Source organism: Hippopotamus amphibius, chromosome 13 (assembly GCF_030028045.1).
Source record: "Hippopotamus amphibius kiboko isolate mHipAmp2 chromosome 13, mHipAmp2.hap2, whole genome shotgun sequence".
Classification (NCBI taxonomy): Eukaryota; Metazoa; Chordata; class Mammalia; order Artiodactyla; family Hippopotamidae; genus Hippopotamus; species Hippopotamus amphibius.
The window spans coordinates 37441538-37466129 of record NC_080198.1 but is presented as its reverse complement, the minus strand read 5'-3'; the positions used below and the strand labels follow the sequence as shown (position 1 = coordinate 37466129).

At 42.4% G+C, this 24592-nt stretch overlaps 1 protein-coding gene across 2 annotated transcripts; it reads left to right on the top strand.

Annotated features, from left to right (window-relative positions):
* The first annotated feature begins 392 nt into the window (after positions 1 to 392).
* RBM5 (RNA binding motif protein 5) lies at positions 393 to 24366 on the top strand. 2 transcript variants are annotated; one of them, XM_057705378.1, is made up of 25 exons: positions 393 to 520; positions 1862 to 1931; positions 3756 to 3921; positions 4697 to 4852; positions 9213 to 9282; positions 9773 to 9846; positions 12307 to 12390; positions 13225 to 13285; positions 13751 to 13816; positions 14308 to 14468; positions 15090 to 15187; positions 15789 to 15876; positions 16028 to 16105; positions 16189 to 16261; positions 16943 to 17028; positions 17421 to 17505; positions 17720 to 17811; positions 19436 to 19597; positions 20013 to 20162; positions 20243 to 20314; positions 20916 to 21095; positions 21414 to 21488; positions 22576 to 22673; positions 22752 to 22881; positions 23725 to 24366. In XM_057705378.1, exons 2-25 carry the CDS (start codon positions 1915 to 1917, stop codon positions 23848 to 23850), a joined length of 2448 nt encoding a protein of 815 aa, XP_057561361.1. In that variant the 5' UTR covers positions 393 to 520; positions 1862 to 1914; the 3' UTR covers positions 23851 to 24366. The 2 variants fall into 2 exon arrangements, with proteins under 2 accessions (XP_057561361.1, XP_057561362.1); XM_057705379.1 differs by lacking the exon at positions 393 to 520 and adding an exon at positions 937 to 1063.
* The last annotated feature ends 226 nt before the right edge of the window (positions 24367 to 24592 follow it).

Sequence of the window (24592 nt, the reverse complement as noted above, 5' to 3'; positions counted from 1 at the left end):
AAAATAGATATTTGTAAAGCATGCAGCCCAATAATCGACTCTAGCGTTCAATAATGCAATAGGCGACCGACCTACGTTCCTTCTCTTAAAGCCGGATTAAAGATGATGGTTTACATCGCGTCAGTGAAAGCAGACTGTACTCGCTAAGGCCTTTGTAGCAAAGGCAAATAATTACTATGCCTAATAAAGATAAGAGCTCTAATCCAGATCTGCAAAAGTCAGGCTGGCTACTAGGCCGGGGTTTTTTAAAGAAAGGGAAATACGCAGGAAACTGACCCAGGCCGTAGTTAAGTGACAGGCTGCCCTAGCGACCACACTTCCCAGCAGCCCTCGCGCAGCCAGACATCTTCACGGATTGGACGCCTCCTTAGGAAGCGTGTGGCAGGGGGAGGGGATAGGCGCGAGGTACTATGGGTAGGAGACGGCCGTCGACGGAGGCGCCATTTTGTGAAGCGGCCGTACCCTGTTGGAATTCCTTGGCACAAAACCGCTACTGCTGCTACTTCCGTCTTTCCTGGAGGTAAGTGCGGCGGCTGCCCGTAATAACCGGCGGTTTTTTCTGTTGGGGCAGGCCCTGTAGAACGTCCCTGTCAGCCGCAGACGGCGGCCGATCAGCCCCAGCTGGCTCTTTCGAAGGGTAGCCCGAGGCATTGGAGGGCCGCGCCCCTCTTTGCCGCCAGCGCTGTCAGCTTTCCGAGGGCGTCCTCCCGCCCAGCCCGAGGCCCGCTTCTTTCGATCTCTGAGTGTGTCCCTCTCGGGACGTGTCTCCGACTCCCCCGCCCAGTTGAGCAAGGGAGCCGTCGTCTGTCCCTCGGGTACTTCTCAGGGGCGCCCTGACAGTCTCTAGCCTCCATCGCCCCACAGCTTCACCTGAATCAGCCCTCTCCGGAAAGCTGTTCGGTGAAGGCTGACCTGCGGGCTGGGAACCTCTTGGAGGCCTGGAGACGCGTGTATAGGCAGGAAGGGAAAGCCGGACGCCTGAATCTGTCGCACAGGCTGTGGCGCCGCCATCTCGGCCGCGACGCCCCACGGAGGTGGGTCCGGGCACTGCCCAGGCGATGAGGTGAGGCATCAGAGATTCTGCCCAGGGCCTTGTTTCTCCCCCATGGTTCTCTTCCATTTATTAATTCAGCGAATGTTCGTTGAGCGCCTGCCTAAACCAGGTGCCAGGGACGGCTGTAACTAGTTTCTTGGACCTCGCACGCATCGAACGCCGTCTAGCTGTGGGATGTTTTATCACCACCGGTGCGCAGCTGGGCCAGGCTGGCCGTCTCAAGGACCTGTGTTGATTATTGTTACCTAGGAATTAAATCATATGGAGGTTTACTCTTGTTTGAAATAGCTTTGAATCAGCCGTTGCGTTTTAAAAGGAGCAGATTTTCAATCAGCTCAGCATCGGGATTGTGAACGGTTTTAAGTTTTTCATTGGTAATTTTTGAAATTCGTTTCGCTCCTTGTATTAATAAAGACACTTTGATTAGTGTTTAATGATCAACTACCCCATTGGAGTTGCTTTGATTCAGAACACAGGGAGCTAGTTGCAGCTGTTCCCTTTTTGCTTTGTAATCCTACAGTAGGAGCAGGGAAGGAACCTTCTGCTTGTATCCTTTTATGGGTTTGTTATTGAATATGGAATCTAATATTTTTCATTATGCTTCGCCTTCCTGCTATGCTGTTAACAAAATGTTAACTTGATTTTAATGTTGACAGTTGGTCCCCACCTCCCTCCCCACTCCCCCAACCTTAGATAATCATTGTTAATGGTTTGAAGAAATTCTAATCTCAGTAGTGTTCCAGCTATGGAACAGTTGACTTATGTCATCTCTCAGATTTGCAGCAACCAATCTCTCTTGTCTCCTAGAAAAACCGAAATTTGAATCTTTTGGAGCAGTGTGCTAGATCTTCAGTAGGACAATGGGTTCAGACAAACGGTAAGTAGATGCCTTTGATCTCAGCATTTCAATGGGGACTGAGCTATTTGTTAAAAATTGTTTATCAAACAAATATTTGAGTGTCTGTTTTGTGTCAGGCATTGCTGTGAGCACTTTCATGATACTTGCTCTCACAAGCATGCAATTTAATAAGATAACTAAAATACTGTGTGAACTGTGCTGTGGTAAAAGAAGTTGAGGGTGCTGTTAAAACACTTAGGAACATGTGTTTTCTTGGAAATGGCCAGGAAAGCTTCTTGGAGAAAGTATTCTCTAAGGTGAAGTCCGAAGGGTAAGAAAGAATTAGGCAAAGGAGGGCTGGGTGGAGTAATAGGTCTTGAGGGTTCCAGGTGTGGGTAACAGCCACTGTCAGAAGCTTGGAGATCATACTGTCACTTTGCACAGTACCTGGGCTATAGAAAGCAGTCATTGAATGCCAGTACTTGTTATTGTCCCCTCCATGACAAGATGATCCAGATTTATAGAGCTGAGAAGCTTTGGACCATAGATTACATTTTTAAAAAAAAGAAAAAAGAAGAAGAAGAAAGAAAAACTGCTAAAGAATTAGTAGAAAATTAAGAAGAGAGCATTTGGCTCCTGTGTCATCTGTGGATTCTCGCACTCAAACCATTTGATTTAAACACACAACCTTTACTTATTCAGCCAGCTGCCTCCTTAATATTGAGTCCAGTCCCAATGATAGATCAAATTGATTGCCCACTGGGACTCAGGAAATGTTCATGTCACATGATATCATTGTTTTAACACTTTTGTCAGTAGTCTGTGGTTCCAAATAAATTAACGTTTACCATTTTAGGGTCTCTCATCCAAGTACTTTACATTGTGAAATAGTCCTAGACTACTTGTTTCATTCGTTTCTTTTTATGAAATTTGTGTACTCTAAATGAGGCTCTTATAAGCCTTCCTTTTATCTTGTCCTTACATAGTAATTTTATGAACCTGGTAAACAGTTTATGAAAGAACTGTTTCCATCTTTGGTCAAATGTGTTTGAGCCTTTTGTTATTAGATTTTCTTGTGATGCCCAGTGCTGCCCAGTAATCAAAAATAAATCAGATGTTATAGGAAATAATGTTCTCTGATGCTGCTGGTTATATCTAACAGATGAACTTGGTTAACTGCCTAATGGGGGAAAAAAGACAAATCATCCAGTTTGTTAGTCCATTTCTCAGTAGTGAGATACCCTTCAGAGTTAATGAATCAGGACATATTCTGCTTTGAAACTGAGTGAAATGCTAATACAGTTGACCCTTGAACAACTTGGATTTGAATTGTGCAGGTCCACTTATAGGCAGATTTTCTTCAATAAATTCAGTACTACATGGTGGGTTGAATCTGCAGATGCAGGACTGTATATACTGGAGCATCCATGGATTTTGGTATCTGCAGCAGGTCCTGGAACCAGTCCCTGTTGGGAACAAGTATAATTACATTCTCCCTATCTAGATTGATTGCTAAGATCTGCAGTCAGGGATGAAAGGAGTGATGTGTAGACCACAGGCTTGGGAAAATGCAGGATGAACTTGGACAGCCTGGCTTCTCAAAAATATTAAACCCAAATATATGATAGGTATATTTTTAGATTTAGTGTGAATTCCTGAAAACTACTTTTGTATTTAGGGATAGAGATGTTTTCCCAGTCCTTGTCTTTGTAAATTGGAATTTGGTGATAAATTTTAAGGGATACATTGAACAATTTGGGTTTTATAAACTGAGACATGGGTTTTGTGTTTTTTCAACCATGTTTTCTAAAGGGACAAAATGTGATTTATTTAAGAGTAACTGAAAATCATTTTCCCTGGCAGAGTGAGTAGAACAGAGCGCAGTGGAAGATACGGTTCCATCATAGACAGGGATGACCGTGATGAGCGTGAATCCAGAGGCAGGCGGAGGGACTCAGATTACAAAAGGTCTAGTGATGATCGGAGGGGTGATAGATACGATGACTACAGAGACTATGACAGTCCAGAGGTGAGTGACCAGCAGCTGTTTATGGAGTTGTTAAGAGTTACAAATTGTATGTACAAAACCTCCACGATTCTTGAAATAAGTAAACCAAGTGTGGAAATCTCTCAGGAGGAGTAATATATTCAAACTCTTTATTATTCTGAAATCTGTTTTTAGTCTGTCAACTAAAAGACAGACTGAGCCCTTTAGTCATAGAAATACTGGCTAGGGTTTACCTAGGGCTCACCGTGCACTAGGCACTCTTTTGAGCACTTGACTTACATGAATTCATTCAGGTCTCACTACAACCTTGTAAGGCAAGTGTTATTCCCATTTTAAAGATGAGGCAATTGGGGCATAATTATATACCATCCCTTTGCCTCAGATCGTGTTTCTAAAAGTTGTAGTTTAACACTGTAGCATAGCCTTTTTCACATTTCTTTCCATATACATTGGCTTTGTTTAGCAGTAATTGTGCTGCCAGTATAATTTTGCGCTTTTTTTTTTTCTTTTTTTTCTTTTCTTATGCCTATAATCATCTTATTATAACAGGTAATAGTGTTTCATTGTGTGTTTGGTGAGTTGTTACATCATTCTTCCTGAAATAAATGATTTTTGCCAGGTTTGGGGGTTTCTGGTTTTGTATTTTGCTGTTTTAGAAGACACTGTGATGAATATCATCAGGGAGTTCTTGTGTTATCTCTATTCGTAAAGATATACTAAAAGTGGAGAGACTGGATCAAAGGGTCTAAATCAGCCCAGTGTGATTTGAATTATAATTTTGTTTATTGTAAATCAGAGAGAACGTGAAAGAAGGAACAGTGACCGATCCGAAGATGGCTACCATTCAGATGGTGACTATGGCGAGCATGACTATAGGCATGACATCAGTGATGAGAGGGAGAGCAAGACCATCATGCTTCGCGGCCTTCCCATCACCATCACGGAGAGCGATGTAAGGGAAACCAGCAGTTCTAATGAGCCATCCAGTAGGCACAATGAACTTTGAGCTTCTACCATTATTTTCTTGTGTTATTTTATCTCAAGCTAATATCTAGTAAACACATTTCTATAATTAGGGTGGAGTTCTCTCAGCTTGGTTCATAGATAGATAGATTGTCATTTGTATTTAGGCTTTGAAGCTCAGTGTAGAGTTTTCAGAAGAACTAGAGGGAGCAGTTCTTATTCCTTCAGTAATACTTCTTAAAAGGTAGTAAGTACATTTTTACTGAATTGGTTACTTAGGATGTATCTGTAAGAACATTTTATTATTTGGCCATCCTTTGATTTAATGGAAATTATATTATCCATCTGAAACCTCTGAAAAGCCTGTTGAAAAGCCTGGCTTCCCACTTCTCAGACTGATCAGCCTTGGTGTCCTGGGCACTGCCTGATTTCCGGTGGTATCTCTGGCCCTCACCCATTCCATCCTTCCAGCCACATCCACCACTTGCTTCCGCTGCAGGCCACTTTGGACATGTCCATTGTTTACCAATGTGCTCTTCTTTTCTCCTTGAAGCCTTTGTTTACGTACGTGTGTGTGTGTGTGTGTGTGTGTGTGTGTGTGTGTGTGTTGCCACAATGGCCAGGGAAGTCCCTGAAGCCTTTCTTGACCTACCAGGCAGAATTTCCTGTGTGTATCCCCAACCCTTGAATGCAGGAGGCTGTTCAGCCAATGTTATTTGTGAAATGAATGTGATGTTTTGAAATACATTTATAAAACATGCTTTATGCCAGTGTGTCTTGTCTTGGAGTATTCAGAGTAATATTCTGATTAATGGTTAGTGAATTTTAGAGCTAAAGATAAGTATGAGTTCACAGAGACTTAGTCTTCTAAACACTGGAAGTGACATGTGAGATGGGGTGTTAGAGTTAATAGTGGGTATTTATTTGTGATCCATAGCACACTTGCTACACTGTGTACTGTTATGCTCTAGTGATGCAAAACCATGCATCCTGTCTCATAAAAGCTTAAAGGTGAATAACAGAGGTCAGCAGATAATGAAGTCAATGCAGAGTAAAAAGGGATAGGTGTTGGAAGAGGTCCTGTTGAAAGTGGTTCTGTGGAGTAACTCTGGAGGCTTCTTTAAGGGAGCCGAGTTAACTGGTAGAGGGTAAGGAAGAGCTCCAGGGAGATTTTAGTTGAGCTGATTCTTGAGGGATAGAAATGTTTTGATCCGGTGAAAAACTGAGGGTAAGGTGTGGACTGGCCCTAATCAGCTTGATTTGACTGAAATCAAAGGCTTTTGGCGGAAGAGAGGTGGATGGGAAGGTGCTTTGGGGGCCAGTGCTGGAGTTTTTGAAAGGCCAGCAAAGTATAAAAGAAAGCTACTAAGGTTTTTGCCTGGTAACAGAAGCTGTGCAGGTTAGAATGGTAGAGGGAGAGAATGGTAGTGGGTAGAAGGAAGGCAGAGCTGAGCTCAGGTAGCAGCAGCCATGGGCATGTGGAGTAGGGGATACAAGAAATCCTGCAGGAATCAGTTGAGGAAAGTTAACTTGTTGTGTTCATATTGTCCCCTTGAGTCTGTTAGGCCTGTGGCCCTGGAAGCCCGCAGAAAAAGTGGGTGGCATGGGGAGAGCAATGCCTTTGCTGACTCTAGGGGCACTCCCTTCTGGTTATGAAACAAGATTGGAATACTGGTTTATTTCAGGCTTTTCAGAGGACTAGAAGTACTTACCATAAGAAGGCAGGTTTTCAAAGTAGACTTTCTAAGGTTGCCAAATTTTGTGCAATATTTGTAGAAAATTTGCTTATTGGGATCTTTAAAACATTTTTAAATTATAGTGTTTAGTCTTTTCCTGAACTTCAGTTTATCACTTTCACTATTGTCTTTTTATTTTAGTCCCCCCACTGACATGTGAACTCTTAGAGTAACTATCTTTAGTTAACTGTGTTACTGTGTATGTTACCCTGTCACTGCTTTTATAGGCACTGTCTTTAGTTACACTGTGACTAATTTTTTAGTTACTATGTTACCAAGCATGACCTTGAGTAAGGTGGTTGGGTCTGGCCCAGCGTAGCACTTCTCATACATACTCTGAGAAAAAATAGTCGATTTTCCTTATATTTGTGGTAGTTACAGTCTATAAAGTCACTGGAGGTACAGAACCATGCTCTTAGGGAAAATACAAAATTAGGTTCCTGTGAGCCTCTGGTCACAACATTTTCATTAGCAGATCAATATGTGACCTTGTTTCGTGTGTATTTCTGTTTAGGGCTATATATATGCTGTTGTTTCATTAGCATTGAACTCATAGCCAGTAGCACCATAACTCATGTCCAAGTGAAGCTTTTCTAACATTTTCTCTGTAAGGGACATCACAGCCTTCCTTCTTGCATTTAGGAACACTAGACAGCACTTCAGCACTGCACTTGGAGAGCCATTTTAAACAGTGAAGTAACCAACAGAAAGTACAAAAATGTGAAAAACTTGGCACTAAATAGACTATGAGGATACTTGTTTACAGTATGAAAACCGAAACAAGGCAAAGCATCACCTCTGTCGGGAACATGTGCATCAGGCAACTCAAATTTTTTTACTACTCTGCACGCGTCTGCAAATGGCCATGAAAGCACTATCAGTATTGATTGGGAGTTAGCGAATTTTAATGAGTAGGCAAATCCACAAGTACAGAATCCCCGCATAATGAGGATTGACTCTGTATAATCCTGCCGCCTTCACACATAATTATGGAAAATGGAGGCCACTAAGAATCTCTGTTTCACAAACTTGGCCCTGGATTTTTTCCTGGGAGTATTGCTGCCTGGTATGATTGATAAAGAGACTAATGTATTTTTTAATATATTTTGCCTTTTGCATTAAGGGTTTGATTTGACATCAGTAACAAACCTACCAGCCAGAAGTCTTTCTTCAGGCCCAATTAATGTTTACTTTGACTTACTAGGAGCCTTAAGAATGTTATGAGCTTTGTTAATTTTCACCATTAATGTAAATGTAAGGAGACTGTTTCTTTAAAACATTGTGCAAAAAAATGTTTATCTTAAGGGAGTTCCTCATTTTTTGGCATTGATATTTGGTCGCGTACTTCAGAAGATGATGACATATCTTCTGTATCTTTTATTATTATTTTTTAAGCTCTTTATTGGAATATATTTGCTTTACACTCTTGTACCAGTTTTTGAGGTACACCAAAGTGAATCAACTGTATTTATACATATATCCCCATATCCTCTCCCTCCCGTGACTCTCTCCCCGCCTCCCTGTCCTGGCCTTCTAAGGCATCACCCATCATCAAGTTGATCTCCCTTTGTTATACAGCAACTTCACACTAGCTATCTGTTTTACAGTTGGTAATGTAAATATGTCTATGCTACTCTCTCACTTCATCCCAACTTCCCCTTCGCCCCCCACCCCAGCCCCGTGTCCTCAAGTCAATTCTCTACATCTGTATCTCCACTCTTGTCATGTCACTGGGTTCATCAGTACCATTTCTTCAGATTCCATATATATGAGTTAGCATACTGTATTTGTTTTTCTCTTTCTGGCTTACTTCACTCTATATGACAGTCTCTAGGTCTATCCACCTCATTACATTTAGTTCTTTCCTTTTTATGGCTGAGTAATATTCCATTGTATATATGTGCCACATCTTTATCCATTCATCTGTTGGTGGGCATTTAGGTTGCTTCCATGTACTGGCTATTGTAAATAGTGCTTCAGTGAACATTATGGTACATGTTTTTTTTTGGATTATGGTTCTCTATGGGTATGTGCCCAGTAGTGGGATTACTGGGTCATATGGTAGTTCCATTTTTAGTTTTTTAAGGAATCTCCAAACTGTTTTCCATATTGGCTAACCAGCTTACATTCCCACCAACAGTGCAGGAGAGTTCCCTTTTCCCCACACCCTCTCCAACATTTATTGTTTCTAGATGTTTTGATGATGGCCATTCTGACCAGTGTGAGGTGATACCTCATTGTGTTTCTGCCTCTTTTAAATCACATTTTTTTCTTTGGTCCTTTAGTACAAAAGACAACATGATTAGACTAAAGGAGGGAGGCTTGAGGGACAGCATATCATGAGCAAGACTGTGTATCACAACATAAATAATTGTGCCTGAGGAAATTCCCAGTCAGCATATAAAGAATGCCTTCAAAGCTGTTACAGTACATCAGTTTCTATGAGAAGTGTTCCTGCTTTGATTGCATTTTTAGAATAATTACATTTTGATGATAGAAGTTAAAAGCTTGGCTAATTAAGCAGTTAATGTAATTCCTAGTCTTTGAACTGTCTTTAGTGTGGAATAGTTTGTGGCTAAAGCTTTAACTATAAATGTGTAAAATCCTGTGCAGATTCGAGAAATGATGGAATCCTTTGAAGGCCCTCAGCCTGCAGACGTGAGGCTGATGAAGAGGAAAACAGGTGAGAGCTTGCTTAGTTCCTGCTGTTCTGGTTCTCTTCCCCATTCCCACCTCAGTCCCTAAAGAACATCCTGATATCCCCAGTCTTCAAGCACATGAATTCAGAATGAAAGGTTTGCCATGGCTAAGGAATGTGACTCTTTGAAAACGATGTTAGAAAGCATCTGAGGACCTTTTTTTAAAACTTTGTTTTTAGGGGCTTTTTTTTCCCTTCGGTAAGTAGTGACTTATAAACTCCTTGTTTGACTGTTTGTAGTCGGTTGCATGGTTACTTTTTAAGCGTGGAATCAAATCGAGTGGCATTTAGTTCAGGCGGCTTGGTTCCTTGCCATGGCAAAGTATCAAGAAGATCCCCAAGTCAAGTCACATTTGTAAAGCTGCTTCCCAATTGGCTTTGTCACGCAGTGTTGAAGCAGTGGGAGAGAGATTCACCTGTTATAAAGGAACTGACTAACACGAGTATCCCGTCTATATCTGAATGCTGTCTCTAGGTGTAAGCCGTGGTTTCGCCTTCGTGGAGTTTTATCACTTGCAAGATGCTACCAGCTGGATGGAAGCCAATCAGGTTGCTTCACTCACCAAGTCTAGATATTCATGAAAATGGAACAAGTCTGTACAATTAAAAAGAAAAGGTTGAAGGAGTGGTTTGTTCCAAAGGAGTGACTTTTAAAAAAAGAAAAGCTTTGTATATATTAAAATTGATGTTACTAGAATAAATATAGTACCAAGCACTACATTGCAGAATTTGCTCTGCCTTTAAACATGGCCACCTGGCAGGGTCTTGTTAACCACTAAATATTTGTCTGATAGTTATCAAATCATCTTGACCATTCCCCTTTTTCTTACCTGATGATATTCCCGTTTATTATATCCTTTGAGAGTAATCTTAGATTATCCAACTCTTGATTTGACAGTCAAGAGAATATAATTGAAGTCTGATACAGGCATTTTGTAAGTAATTCTTTATTTCTGCTTGGAGACCACAAGCCTCCTGCAGGCATAGCTGCTCATATGGGTCTTCAAGGACTGTATAAGGACCTAGTGGAATTTATGAACAAGTCTGATGAGATTAGTCTGGGAGCTGGTGTCCTGCTGCTGTCTAATCTAGTTAAGAGTGGCATTAACATTCTAATCTCCCTGAGAATGCCTTTTATAGTCTGTTCAAAGCAAATCATTGATGATTCTTTGATGTAGCATTAGCTGAAGTGTTCTACAGTTTGTCAAGATAATGTTCAGTGCTTGGCACTTAAATAACATTTTTTGCCAGAACTCCAAAGCACAGTATTGAATGCCTTAACCACGTGCATTCTGGGGAATTTGCTTAACTCATTATGTTGCTTCTTTGCAGCATTTTATAATTTGTCACTCATAAATAAGATTATATTCTTTGGTAATTTATTGTCATTTATAACAAGACTCACTAATGAGGGTATCATTTTGATTGACTTGGTAGATTTTTAAGCCTCTCATTTCCTTAACCCGGAGGTGACAGTCTGATCTTATAATGGTAAATCTTCATTCGTTTCATACCATGGACACCATCCTAGTAAAATTCAGGACATACACAGCTTTCTGTGAATCTGCTTTCTTTACATGACAGCATCTTTTAATATAGTGGATATATCAGAATGACTTGCTTGGGAGTTTAAAACTCCTAGGAAATTAAAACCTGTAAGACACTTAAAAATCTCCACAATTTTAATGTATACAAAGCTATGTTAATGTGTAATATTTCATTACAGTTCAAATTCACTCCAGAAATAAAAGGCCAATAGGATTAGGGACTCAGCCATAGTTTGAAGTCTCCCCCAGCTTACATCCCTCTTGGTGGGATGATCTGTTGACATATCTCCCAGCTTCTTTATTTTTGCTTCTGTACAACACAGTGAATGGATGGCCTTCAGCTTTTTCCCTCTTGGCCAGACATGCAATCTTGTCTTTAGATATTGCAGAGACAACATTCACAGCATGTCTTAACTCTTCCAGGATTTGCAAGAACCAAATTACTCAACAGTATGTATGTTTAGAGGGGTTAGACTCCTTTAAAAAATTTGGATATCTAACCTTCTACTTAAATCTGTTCTGACAGTGTCAGAACATCCCACTCCCTTCCCCACCCCCCAAAAAAAGAAAAAGAAAAGGTGTTCCTGTTAAATGAAGGCTCTTTTGGGGCAGGTGCTGGGTGTACTCTTGGTAGACTGATTCAGCTCGGAGTTTTGACCTTTGAAAATTAAGTCCCTTTTAGTCACGTGGTTGACTTGAAGGATGATGTGATATATGAACATTTACAAACTTTTCCTAACCCCCTGAAGAAACTTCATTGGCCTCCTGGTTACTCATCTTGAAGGAGAGTACCATCTATTTCAGTGAAAAACACATCTGTCACTCTGAGGACATCACGTGGTTGCACTTGGCAGGAAGAAATCTCACTTAGCTGTTTTAGAGTCGATGGCATTCAGACTAGTGCCTCCTGAGAAAATTGTAACCAGTTCCCTTTAAAAATGAGTTCCCCTCCCATTGTCCCCCAAAGGACACATCCTGAAGCAGGAATTTGGGGGAAGGGGAAATGTAAAGGCTTTTCACTTTGCATAAGGATGGGGGACTGGGGGAAAAGTGAAGCAAAGCCCAAGGACACCATGCTAAGGGCTAAAGTAGGAGACAACCTCAGAACTGGGAGAGTTGTGTCTTCTGCTTTTTGAAATAGACTGTCACTCTCAGGCAGCCTGTCAATGCTGAATGTTAGGACTTCTGTCTCTGCTGGAGACACGGCCTGGTGCATGTCAGCGTTTAGTGTGTGGCAGCTTTCTCAGCACTCCCTGACTCCGTTTACCTTTACTCCGCATCCCATTCTCTTACTGCCTATCTGAAGGATTGGATGGGCAGAGTATAGGTGGCGGTGGTTGGTCCTCCCCGTATGTTGTCCATTTAATTCCAGAGCACTGATTTTTCCGAAGTGTGCTCTGCCCTGGGAAAATGGACACATGTTCCTTACAATGGGAATAACTGATTACTTCTTTTTTTACAGAAAAAGCTCGTGATTCAAGGAAAGCATATTGCAATGCATTATAGCAATCCCAGACCTAAGTTTGAAGATTGGCTTTGTAACAAGGTAAGTGTGTGTTCTTCTCAAATAGGCAAAACTCTTTTGGGGTTTTGTCATTTCCTATTTAAAAGTTTGTCCAGAAAAGGAAATAAGTGAGTACATGATCACCAGCTTTTATCATAAGGTAATTTTCATACTTTGTGACTCTCTTGGGTCCTCCTGAGTAGGTATTAAAGGACAGAATGCCTCAAACACAAGAGATTTTAAGATCCAGGTTCTAAGCTCAGTGTTTCAGTTAAGATTTTAGGTTTGTTTCTCTTTATGGTTTCTTGAATTCTAGAGCTGGCAACTTTTGGCAGTCTCTTGATTATATTAACAAAACCCTTTGTAACCCAGCTTGAGTTATATAAGGTCTGTTATGATCCTGTCACCAATGCAACATTTTGAACTTAGGTGTTGCCATTGGTATTTTGAGAGTGCTCAGACTCTTTGTTCTGCACGTGCCCCATGTCCAGCAGGGGTTTAGACAGTATTCCATTCACATTGTATTTGTGTATAGAGAGTAGTCCATATAGTGCTCTTCTGGTATAAGGGAGAACTTGGCTAGTGGCTTGCTGTAGGGTTTTGGGGTGAACTGAAACTTTTCCCCAACTTGATAAAAAGGATATTCTACTTCAGAATAAGTCAGAATTTGTTTTTCTCAGCAGAATTCACATTGTAAAACACTCTAAATTTTTAGGTTAATGCCCTTTTTTCTTGGATACATGGTATCACTTTCTGCTTTTTTTGTTGTTCCTCAGGGGGACTTGCCTGCTGGCCCTCTTGCTCTAACCCACATTGTTGCTAGTAATCCTGGCCTACTGTGAGAAATAATTACAGATGAAACTTTTTTTTTTGCAGTGCTGCCTTAACAATTTCAGGAAGAGACTAAAGTGCTTCCGATGTGGAGCAGACAAGTTTGGTAAGGCCAGATTCAGCTGTTTGGGAATATGTGTTAAAACCTGACTAATTGGATTGTCTATGAACCTAAGGAAAAATGCAGATTGTAGGGCATTTAAACAAGTAACCTGTATATTTTCCTTAAACCTTCTTACTTTAGGTTAGATAATCCTACTGATGATTTTGAGAGTATAAATAGTTCTTTTATTTTCCAAAATTTAGTCTGCTTGCCTGGTTTGCATTCTGCATCTGCTTTTCTTTAATGCAGAAGTAATGTCAGCCCTCCACTGGCCCAATTTCTGCATTTCATGTTTAAAATTCATGTCAGAATTAATGAGGTTTTGCTGTAGCCATAAATGGTTAAAAAATAAAACAATAACTGCTACATTTACTTAAAATTAAAACTTTGGTATTTGAATGTATTTTTTATATTGGTTTATTGTTTGTCCTCAGTTGCTGATTCTTCCTCTTCTTCCCTTTCTTTTAGACTCTGAACAGGAAGTGCCGCCTGGAACCACGGAATCGGTTCAGTCTGTGGATTATTACTGTGATAGTAAGTTCAAATGTAATCTTTTGGCCTTTATGTTGGAAATTGACCTCCGTTGGATGTTTTTGTTCTCCTGCCCTTTTTTAATGAGCAGCAGCTCCAGGTTGTCTCATAAAAGATTGGTTTTTAGAATCTTCTCCATGTCAAAATGAAAGATACACAGTTGACCCTTGAACAACATGGATTTGAACCTTGTGGATCCACTTACATACTTTTTTTTTTTTTCTTCAATGAATGGTACAGTACTACACTAGCTACTGGTTGAATCGGAGGATGTGAAACTACCAGTACAGAGAGCTGACTATAAAGTTATACACAGATTTTCAACTGCGTGGGTGGGATAGGGATGGGTTCAGCACCCCTAATCCCCCTGTGTTCAGGGGTCAAATATACTAGAAACCTCCCCAAATGGATTTGTTCGTTTGTACTTGAACTTGGCTTGAAAGGCATTGGTGGTGGGAATTCAGATATCTGTCGTTTGTCTCATTCACCCACAGCAATCATACTTCGAAACATAGCTCCACACACCGTGGTGGATTCCATCATGACAGCTCTGTCTCCCTACGCGTCCTTAGCTGTCAATAACATTCGCCTCATAAAAGACAAACAGACCCAGCAGAACAGAGGCTTCGCATTTGTGCAGCTGTCTTCTGCAATGGTGGGATGTTCATTAAATCTTTCCTTTTAAAAGAAACTAAGGGGAGGGTGGGAGGGAGGCTCAAGGGGGAGGCGATATGGAGATATGTGTATAAATACAGCTGATTCACTTTGTTGTACAGTGGAAACTGGCACGACATTGTAAAGCAATTATACTCCAATAAAGTTCTGAAGAAAAAAAAAAAACTGAGATTTAATAGGCAAATGTGGTTCATCCAATTGTGATACAATGTGTAAGGCTCCTGAAGCCCAAAGTTCAAGACTTAAATAATGGCAGTTATTGCCGTACTAAATTAGAGGCTGGTGACTTCAGTAGGTGGTAAAAATACTGTATATACCTGTAGATAACTGGCTGAAATGAAGTTTGAGCCACAGTTTTGTCTTTTTTTCATGCTTTGTTGTAGATTGACTTAGCATTTACTCCTTTAATAATACTGGATACCTTCATGTCCTGGAGGAAAGAGGGCTATTTTTTTTTCTAATGATTTTGTATCCACAGATATTAATGAATTGCTGTTTTGTGTGTGTGTGTTTTTGTCTTTTTTTTTTAATATTTCTTTGGATAGATAGTAGAGATTTTCAGTTACATGACAAAATTGTTTTTCTTCACATTCTCCTTCAGGATGCTTCTCAGCTGCTTCAGATACTACAGAGTCTCCATCCTCCTTTGAAAATTGATGGCAAAACTATTGGGGTTGATTTTGCAAAAAGTGCCAGAAAGTGAGTGGCTTCATTGTCCTTACTTCCAACTGCTGCATCTGTGTGCTCATCCAGGGATGCTTTGTTAACTGCACTCAAAGCCCGTGTTCTCTACACTGAGACGCTATCCTTCCTGGTTGGTTGGGAAGGATACAGTTGTTTTCTTAAAGCTTATCCCCTCCTGTCCTCAATAACCAGTTGCCAGAAAACTTCAGAGCAGGGCAAAGACAGACATGGAAGATGGGTTGAGAACATGTGCTAAGCAGACTGCTTCAGGATGGTGCAAAGCCAGCTGGGCATAATTCTTTCCTTCTAGAACAGTATGCTAATATACAGCTTCATGTATATAGAGCTTCATTCTAGTGATGTAAATTTCCCCTTTCTAGTATCATTGCTCATCTAGCAGACACCTTATTAGATGGAAGGGTACGAAAGGGAACAGCCATGCTGTAGGGACACTTCCCCACTTAGGGCTTTGCCCATGGAAACCCTTCCTCACTCTGAAATGTATAGAGACCTTCCAACAAAGGCTTGAGTGAATTGCTGTTTTCTGGGTAGTGTGGGGTTGGTGATGGGAAGCATACTGAGATAGAATCACATGATTGTATCTTCGTGGTTTCAGAGACTTGGTCCTCCCGGATGGTAACCGGGTCAGCGCTTTCTCCGTGGCTAGTACAGCCATTGCTGCTGCTCAGTGGTCATCCACCCAGGTAAGGTGGAAGATCTTTTTGCTCAAAGTAGTGTGGAGGTGTTGCCGAGATTCACAGAAGTAACCTCTCCAGCATTGCTTGCCTCAGAATCTCTCCAAGGACATTTTAAAAACTTGGTGTCTCTGTTTCCTCTTCTTTTGACATTTTGTAGTCTCAGAGTGGCGAAGGAGGCAGTGTTGACTACAGTTACCTGCAGCCAGGCCAAGATGGCTATGCTCAGTATGCTCAGGTAGGTAGATCTGACCAGCATCCAACTTCTGGTCTCCAGAGTATGTCTGAGAATAGCAGCTTTAATGGTGGACTCTTCTACAGTACTCACAGGATTACCAACAGTTTTATCAGCAACAGGCTGGAGGATTGGAATCTGATGCATCATCTGCATCAGGTAATAAACTTCATGTTCCCTTTATCTTTTGTTTAAGCAAATACAGTTGAGGAGATACAACTAGATGTTCTCATTAGACCCAGATAAATCTGTGAGAGCCATTTCCCTGCAGGACTGGAGGGGGTGCACATTCAGGGTTGTCACCATGTACCTAAGGTCCTAGGGGAATATTGGGATTGCCCATGTACATCAGGAGCTGATGAGAAGCTCTTAGACACCATGTCATGACGAGTGTTCATTCTTGGAATTCAATTCAGTATTTTCCCTGTCTGTGTTGTTAGGAATCGTGGGTGCCCATGTAGGTTCAGGTGAGCAGAGACAGTGTGGCCATACAGTCTGGTGTCCAGACGTCAATCAGAAGAGTCACTGTAAAAGCTTTTGCTTTAGTTTTTGTTCCAGAATTATAAAGGTGTGGCAGTTAAATCTGTTCTCAACCCCAGAGCAGATATGGAGACTTTCTTCCCTTCCTTCTTCTTAGCCATCATACAGAATGTTTGACTTTGTGCGTCACATTCTAGCAGGATTATAAAAATCAAAATACCATAGGTTCAAGAGTACTTATTGGGAATTAGGTTGTTAAGAACTGACATATACAAAGACGCCAGATTGGGCATTACAGATAAGGATGTTTGGCTTAGAGTTCAGTGCGTTGGCTCTTCTAACTCCTGTGTTTATTATCAGGCACAGCGGTGACCACCACCTCAGCGGCTGTAGTGTCTCAGAGTCCCCAGCTGTATAATCAGACCTCCAATCCACCCGGCTCTCCGGTAATCCTGTCATCTTAGATACAGAACTGGTGACTGTTGGGGGAACTTTATGTTGCTGTACGAGTATTATGTTTTCCTGCTGTGTGAGCCAGGATTGAATAATACACACACATTCCAGCCTTACTTCTCTCTGTCTAATAGTATTAGATAATAAAATAATTCTGTGTATGTATTTTAAATGCAAGTTTCCAAACAGGGTATATTTATACTATGCATGCTTCAAGTTGACCTTTAGGAAGAAAGTTGTCAGTGTGTGTTTTGCTCAAGGATTGCCTTAGATCGTTGCTACAGTGGGTCTGTCAGGGGGCCCTTCCTGCTGGATGATTGCAGTGATTTAGTTCTCTTGAGAGGCTTTACAGTTGAAATTATATTGAAGCTGCTGTTCTTTCCAGACTGAGGAAGCACAGCCTAGCACTAGCACAAGTACACAGGCCCCAGCCGCTTCCCCCACTGGTGTAGTTCCTGGTACCAAATATGGTAAGCCAAAACCTCATGGGGCTGTTGACAGTTGGAAGGTCCTAGTTGTTGTCTTTGTTTCATAAGAGTTCCTCTCCCTTTGTGGGTGTCAGAGGGACACTTGGGGATGTGAGAGAAGAGGACCATTAAGGCCTGCTGCATCTCAATGGCTTAGAATTTAAAGTAGAGCCAATTTCTTACTGGAATGACTGTGTGCTGGATTTTGTTTTTGCAGCTGTGCCTGACACGTCCACTTACCAGTATGATGAATCTTCAGGATATTACTATGATCCGACAACAGGGCTGTACTATGACCCCAACTCGCAGGTAATTTAAGGGTTAAAATACATTTTGAGGTATAATCTACATATGGAAAAAATGCATGAAAATGACTTGCAGTTCTTTGAATGTTTACATGTATATGCGTTCATACATATACCAGCACTGGGATAAGAATGAGAACATTCCTAGCACACTGAACTGTCTCTGATGCCTGTTGCTGGTCAGTACTCCAGTGCATGCCCCCCTCCCCCCCGCCCCCATGACCACAAAATTTATAGGTGACTGTTAACCTTCATGTAAAGACCTAGATAGAAATTTCAAAGTGTGATTTTTTTTTTCTTACTATATATTTTTTTTAATTGAGATAAAATTCATGTAGCATAAAATTCACCATTTTAGCCATTTAGAGTGTTCAGTTCAGTGGTATATTGACAGTGTTGTGCAACCATCATCACTATCTTAATTGTAGAACATTTTTATCAACCTCAAAAGAAACCTTATATGCTATATATTAAGCAGTCACTTCCTAATCCCTTCCCACCCCAGCAACCGCTGTCTGCTTTCTGTCTCTATGAATTTGCCGGTTTTAGACATTTTGTATGAATGGAATCAGATAATATGTGACCTTTTGTGTCCAACTTCTTTTACTTAGCAACCCTTTGTATATTTGAGAGTAGAAATTAGCAGGTCGGTGGAGTGATGTTTTATTTTTGGTGGTGTATATAACTTAAAGAGGAAAGGCAACATTAACACTCCATAAATAAACAACTGTTTATGACCAGAAGCTGTATGTATATATAGAATAGTAAAAAAATAAGTGCTTTTAACAGGAACTTGGCGTTGAGAGCTTGCAGTTTCTGAGTCAGGTGTGAAGCTGTCGATATGTGGGACCTGCTGAGCAGGCCAAGCCTGTGCATGGTTCTTCCACTGTTCTCGCTTGTGAAGTCTGGCGTTTCCCAGACCGTTCTTCTTGGTGGCCATAGACGTTGTGGCTCCTGTGTCTGACCCGCATCACCTTCCCTGGAAGAGATACAGCAGGCAGTCTCTCCTGGGTCCCTATTGAGCAGGTAGAGTGAATGAGTAGAAAACAGAGAAGAGGAGAGAGAGCTGCTATCTATTCTCTGCTGTGGTTCTCCCCACACATTTTAGATCAGGTTCCTGCACCTGTCACCTCCTTCCAGGCTCCTGAGCTAGCATTTTACAACCCTGTTTGGTTGCCTGGGTATCCACAGGCATGGTTCTATATGCTTGAAACCAACAATGAGATTTTAACTGGTTGTCATGGAGGATATGTGAGAAAAAGCTCCTCTGAACCACCTGTTCTGGCCGCCTGGTTTGTGTAAATGGTCTGTGAAAAGAAGTCAGACGCATTGCTCTTTGGGTACCCTCCAGGCCCAGGGATTAAATTAACGGGAACTAGACTCTTGAAAAGAAACCACATTCTACTTTTGCCCAAGAAGCTTCACACTTGGTTCATCATCTTCACCTACACCAAGGTGTACAGCACCTCCTCTCTGTGCAGGAAGTATTACTGCTCTGCAACATGCTTTATGTCTTTGTGTTCAGTTTTTTTGACAAAACAACTTTGATGCGGGTTTTTGACAAAATTCTTTCTTAAGTTAATGGTTTGACACAGCAGAAAGTCTGCTAATCATATTTTTTTTTCTAGTACTACTACAATTCCTTAACCCAGCAGTACCTATACTGGGATGGAGAGAAGGAGACTTACGTGCTGGCTGCAGAGTCTAACTCCCACCAGCAGACAGGTCTACCTCCTGCAAAAGAGGGAAAGGAAAAGAAGGAGAAACCCAAGAGCAAAACAGCCCAGCAGGTAAGATCTGACCCAGCCAGCAGACCCATCTTTCTTCTTTGGGGTATTGGGCTTAATTTTTATGTTTTTTGGGGGGCAGGACATTTATATCAGCTTTATTTGGATTCTTAAAAACTGGGCCACACATCTTACTTGTATTAAGTTCATAGAGCATTTTGCAGTTTTTTAGTGTTACTATATGTTGTCTGTCAGTTGCCTGTGTACTTAGGGGAAAAAAAGTCCTGAAAGACTCACAGACTTCTGAGCAGTATTCATTAATGACTTTGATTGTAAGCAACATCTCATAAAAATAGAAGCAAAAGGGGTTTTGTTACAGTTTGTTACAATAATGGCTTATTGTGGTGGCATAGGAGACTGACTGTTTTCTAAGTTCCTCTACCGAAATGTGTTTCTTGTGATTGTTGTTTGACTTTAGATTGCCAAAGACATGGAACGCTGGGCTAAGAGTTTAAACAAGCAGAAAGAAAATTTTAAAAATAGCTTTCAACCTGTCAATTCTTTGAGGGAAGAAGAAAGGAGAGAATCTGCTGCAGCAGATGCTGGCTTTGCTCTCTTTGAGAAGAAGGTAACAGTAGCAGGAATGGCCTTACTTCATGAGGGGAACTTAGATAAAACTTGAGGCTTATGACTTGTTCTGTTTCCCAGGGAGCCTTAGCAGAAAGGCAGCAGCTCATCCCCGAATTGGTGCGAAATGGAGACGAGGAGAATCCCCTCAAAGTAAGGAAGTACCGCAATGTTTAAAGGCCATATCTGTGCTTTGTGTCTCACTTTGAAACTCAACCACATCTTGGTTAATGTGATTCCTACTTAAAATTGGACGTGGTCCCTGTCGTTGGGTGTTTGGAGCAGCTTCTGCACGTAGAATCCAAGTTCAGGGCTTTGTTTTCCCTGTGTGAGAGCAAGTGAGATGAAGCAGGGAGTAAAGCCCAAATTCCTGAGCTCAGTTAATTAAGTGTTATTGCATTTGTAAATAGAGAGTTTTAACAGCCTGGAAAGAGAAAATTAAGACAGGAAAAAATGTATTTTACTTGGTGTAGATACTAATTTGCATGGGCCATTACTCTGATATGTTATATTTGGGGTTTTCAGACATGGTCAGTAGTTTGAGAACAGCCATCCAGTATCTCCTCTTGGGCCCCAAGAGGGTTGGTGCCAGGAGGCTGTCAGGGCCAGCACTGGAGGACCTGGCTGCTCCACTCACTCACCTGTGTCGTACGAGTAATGGGCATTGACTCACAGCTTGGATTAGGCGTTACTTTTAGCCACTGCTATCTTCCTGTTGTACATTTCCAATGACCCACCCTCCTTTTGTCCCTAGAGGGGTCTGGTTGCTGCTTACAGTGGTGACAGTGACAATGAAGAGGAACTGGTGGAAAGACTTGAGAGTGAAGAAGAAAAGCTGGCCGACTGGAAGAAGATGGCCTGCCTGCTCTGTCGGCGCCAGTTCCCAAACAGAGACGCCCTGGTCAGGCACCAGCAGCTCTCAGACCTACACAAGGTGGCCATGCTTCTCTGAGCATATCTGAGGCAGGGAGGGGAGGCGGCAAGACACTGCGAGTGCCCTGACAGTAGTGAAGCTTCAGTAAATACCTGCGTTAAATGATTGCCTTTTAGAAGGCTGCTCCCGATTATAGTCTCTTCCAGGTAGTAAAGTAGAAAGGAGTGTGGCGGCTCCATGTACACCCGGCTCTGGCTTTGATGCTGTAGTGTAGTGAATTGGGCTTTAACTCTTAGAATACAGGGGATACTGAGAGTGTTGTGACATCTCAAATTAGAAAGGTGTGAATTCTTACTGTCTGTAAAATCTCTCGTATAGCAAAACATGGACATCTACCGACGATCCCGGCTGAGCGAGCAGGAACTGGAAGCCTTGGAGCTGAGGGAGAGAGAGGTGAATGGGGGGTCAATGTGCCGCTAGAGTATCTTGGGGTAACTGTCTGTGGCTTTTATTTGTAGCACTTGTTCCACATCACAGGGGCAGGGTAGGATTTGTCACACACCTGTCACCTGGTCATTGTGGCTCATGTAGACTGGACCCAGGCCATGTGTGCTTTGTGAGCCATCCGCTGTCCCTTAATGAGGGTGCTCAAGGCTGCTTACAAGTCCTGAGTGCCAAATACTTGCTGCTGAAGTACACTGAATTTTAGTAAGGAGAGAGTGAGCTCACTTAGCCTGGCCAGGGAAGCCTTCGTGGACAATGAGGGGAGCTTCAAATGAGGCCCAGGGAACAGTAGGACACAAGATGACTGCAGGCGATGTGGCAGGAAGCAGTGGGCAGGAGACGCCTGTGGGGCCACTAATGGGCAGTGATTTAGTAGTAGATGAGGCAGGTTGAGAGCCAGCCGGGCAGGGTTTTGGTTTTTTTTTTTAATTAATTAATTTATTTATTTATTCAGGCAGGGTTTTAAATACAAATCTTAGAGGCCTGTGGGTTGGAGATGAACCAGTGAGCAAGTTATTTGAACTTTCTCACCCCAAGAGAGCTCTGAGGTGTCTGTAGTTAGGGCTTTTGTTTTCCTGGTTTTTTCCACCGTTTATGATGCTAGCTCCCCAGGGACTGTAGAACAGGTTTCTGGAAGCCTCCTTGGCTCTTGTCTCCCTGGAGGTGGGCCTGTCCAAATGTTGAGGGGGAACAGCAGCTCTGCCCTCCTCTCCCTCGAGGACCTTGGCAGACTGTGCCCACACCCAGCAGGCTGGTTGAAGAGCTTGACAAGAGGTGACTCGTTAAATAAAACTGGTTGTTGGAAACATAGTTCTGCCCCAGGTTCCACACACAGTTCATCTCTGCAGACCTGCTATATTGGACATGACTAAGTGCAGTGAGGGAGACAGGGCTCCCTGTGGTATTTGAGAGCACTCTAAAAAGCTAAGCTCCAGATGAAGAAAGCGCTTGAGGTGATAATCTTGAAGTGTGGGTGCTTGAGACTGCTACAGATCGAAGTCTGAATATCTCGAACCATGTTTGTTCTCCCACGTAGATGAAGTACCGGGATCGAGCTGCAGAAAGACGGGAGAAGTATGGCATTCCAGAACCTCCAGAACCCAAGCGCAAGAAGCAGTTTGATGCTGGCACTGTGTATGTGTTGTGCACATTTTCCACTTTGTGAGCCGGGGCTCTGGCTGTTTTAAGTAACTGTGTGTTTGCCACTGGCAGGAATTACGAGCAGCCCACCAAAGATGGCATTGACCACAGTAACATTGGCAACAAGATGCTGCAGGCCATGGGTTGGCGGGAAGGCTCAGGTTTGGGAAGAAAGTGTCAAGGCATCACAGCCCCCATTGAGGTAAGCAGTGGGATTGGACTTCAGTGGCTTGCAGGCTTATCCCGGAGATGAGATGAGATCGAAACACCCAGAGGGCCTGGGACCCAGTGGGAGTTGTCTGCTCTGCAGCCCTCCCATATTTCACCTTCCTTTTAAGATGTCATTGGGAGGAATGGGTGTGGCACCCTACATGATTTTCCTGGTCTTTTGGTATCTGTAAGACCTATCTTCTCTTAAGGGCTGTGTCTTTCTATGTCCTTTGTTATAAACAAACGCTAACTTAACACCAACTCAGACCCATGTAGCTTATGATTTTGCTTATGTATAAAACAAATTATAATTTAGTAGAATTTTCATCCATGATAAGAAATCCTTTACTCAGTCAGAGCTCAGGACCAGAGGCCCTCAACCACTGGTCTTCTAGACAAGAGCACCGCCAGTAATTGCTCCCTCTCTGACCTGGCAACATAGCTTAGGTCAGACTCTTACTGTTGATTTGTGCAAGCAAGTTCTGCTGACTTCGAGCTGTCCTGCTGTGATCTGTGCCCAAAATTACCAGACTTTCCCTGGGCTTCGCTGCAATGCTTTATTCTTTGGGGCCCTTACTAGGCACAGTTCTTGCTGAACAGGCAGGGGAGTGGGGGAAGGTGTGGTTCTATCTGCCTGTCTCCTTTACCCATTTGATTCCTTCAGTCCTTATACCTACTCCGGGTCCCCAATGTAGAAATCCATGTCTCCATTTAAAACCTCCTCTCCTGTCTCCCAGTGGGTGGTCCAGCTCAGTAGGAACTGAGCTAGATGAGGGGGAGAGGGTGCATTCCACACCCTACCTACTAGCTGCTGACAGCAGTTTTATTCCCCCAGGCTCAAGTGCGGCTAAAAGGAGCTGGCCTAGGAGCCAAAGGCAGTGCATATGGACTGTCTGGTGCAGATTCCTACAAAGATGCTGTCCGCAAGGCCATGTTTGCCCGGTTCACTGAGATGGAGTGAGACTCAGAAAGAGGATTGAGAGAGAGAGACACGACAAGGAACTCCAAAGTGCAAGGAGTGTTCCACCTCCTGAATTCACTCTGACCACCTTTCTCTTTAAGGGCATGCCTTGTGCTGTTATAGTTTTTAGGGTGAACCACTTCATTCTGCAAGGTTCTCCCCCTTAAAGAAGTTCCCCTTGTATGGGTTATCTGGTGAGTGGCCTGCCTTCCTGCCAGTGGGCGTATGAGCTGACCAAGGGGACGGTGGGTCTTTTATACTCCAGTGTACATAGTGTAATGTAGTGTGTTTTACATGTGTAGCCTATGTTGTGGTCCATCAGCATTCCTAGGGGGTGTTGAGATGCCCTAGGGTGGTATGTGACACCAAAGCCGCCTGTGTCATTTGTTGTGCTGTCTTTTCTTGGCAAAAGCCTTGTGTATATTTGTATATTACATATTTGTACAGAATTTTGGAAGATTTTCAGTCTAGTTGCCAAATCTGGCTCCTTTACAAAAGAAATACCTTAAAAAATGAGTGTCTGTGTCTGTTTATTCTTGGGTGACCAGGTGGGCAGAGCATGTCAGAGCCAGTCAAGCCTGGTAATGGAGTAAGTGTGTGAAAATTCTTCATGAAAACTCTATCATAACTGAGTCAGCTTTTCCACTTCCTTCCACTTTCTGTAGGCCTAAGTGAGTGCGAGCACTTGTGCTTCTTCACCTTTCACAGACTGTATCCCAGACATACGAAGGTAGGCATGTTA

Excerpts from the sequence above, each read along its gene's own strand:
- RBM5 (XM_057705378.1), top strand. Across the intron at positions 21,489-22,575 it reads TGGAGCTGAGGGAGAGAGAG|ATGAAGTACCGGGATCGAGC; the intron begins GTGAATGGGGGG and ends TCTCCCACGTAG. Across the intron at positions 22,674-22,751 it reads CAGTTTGATGCTGGCACTGT|GAATTACGAGCAGCCCACCA; the intron begins GTATGTGTTGTG and ends TGCCACTGGCAG.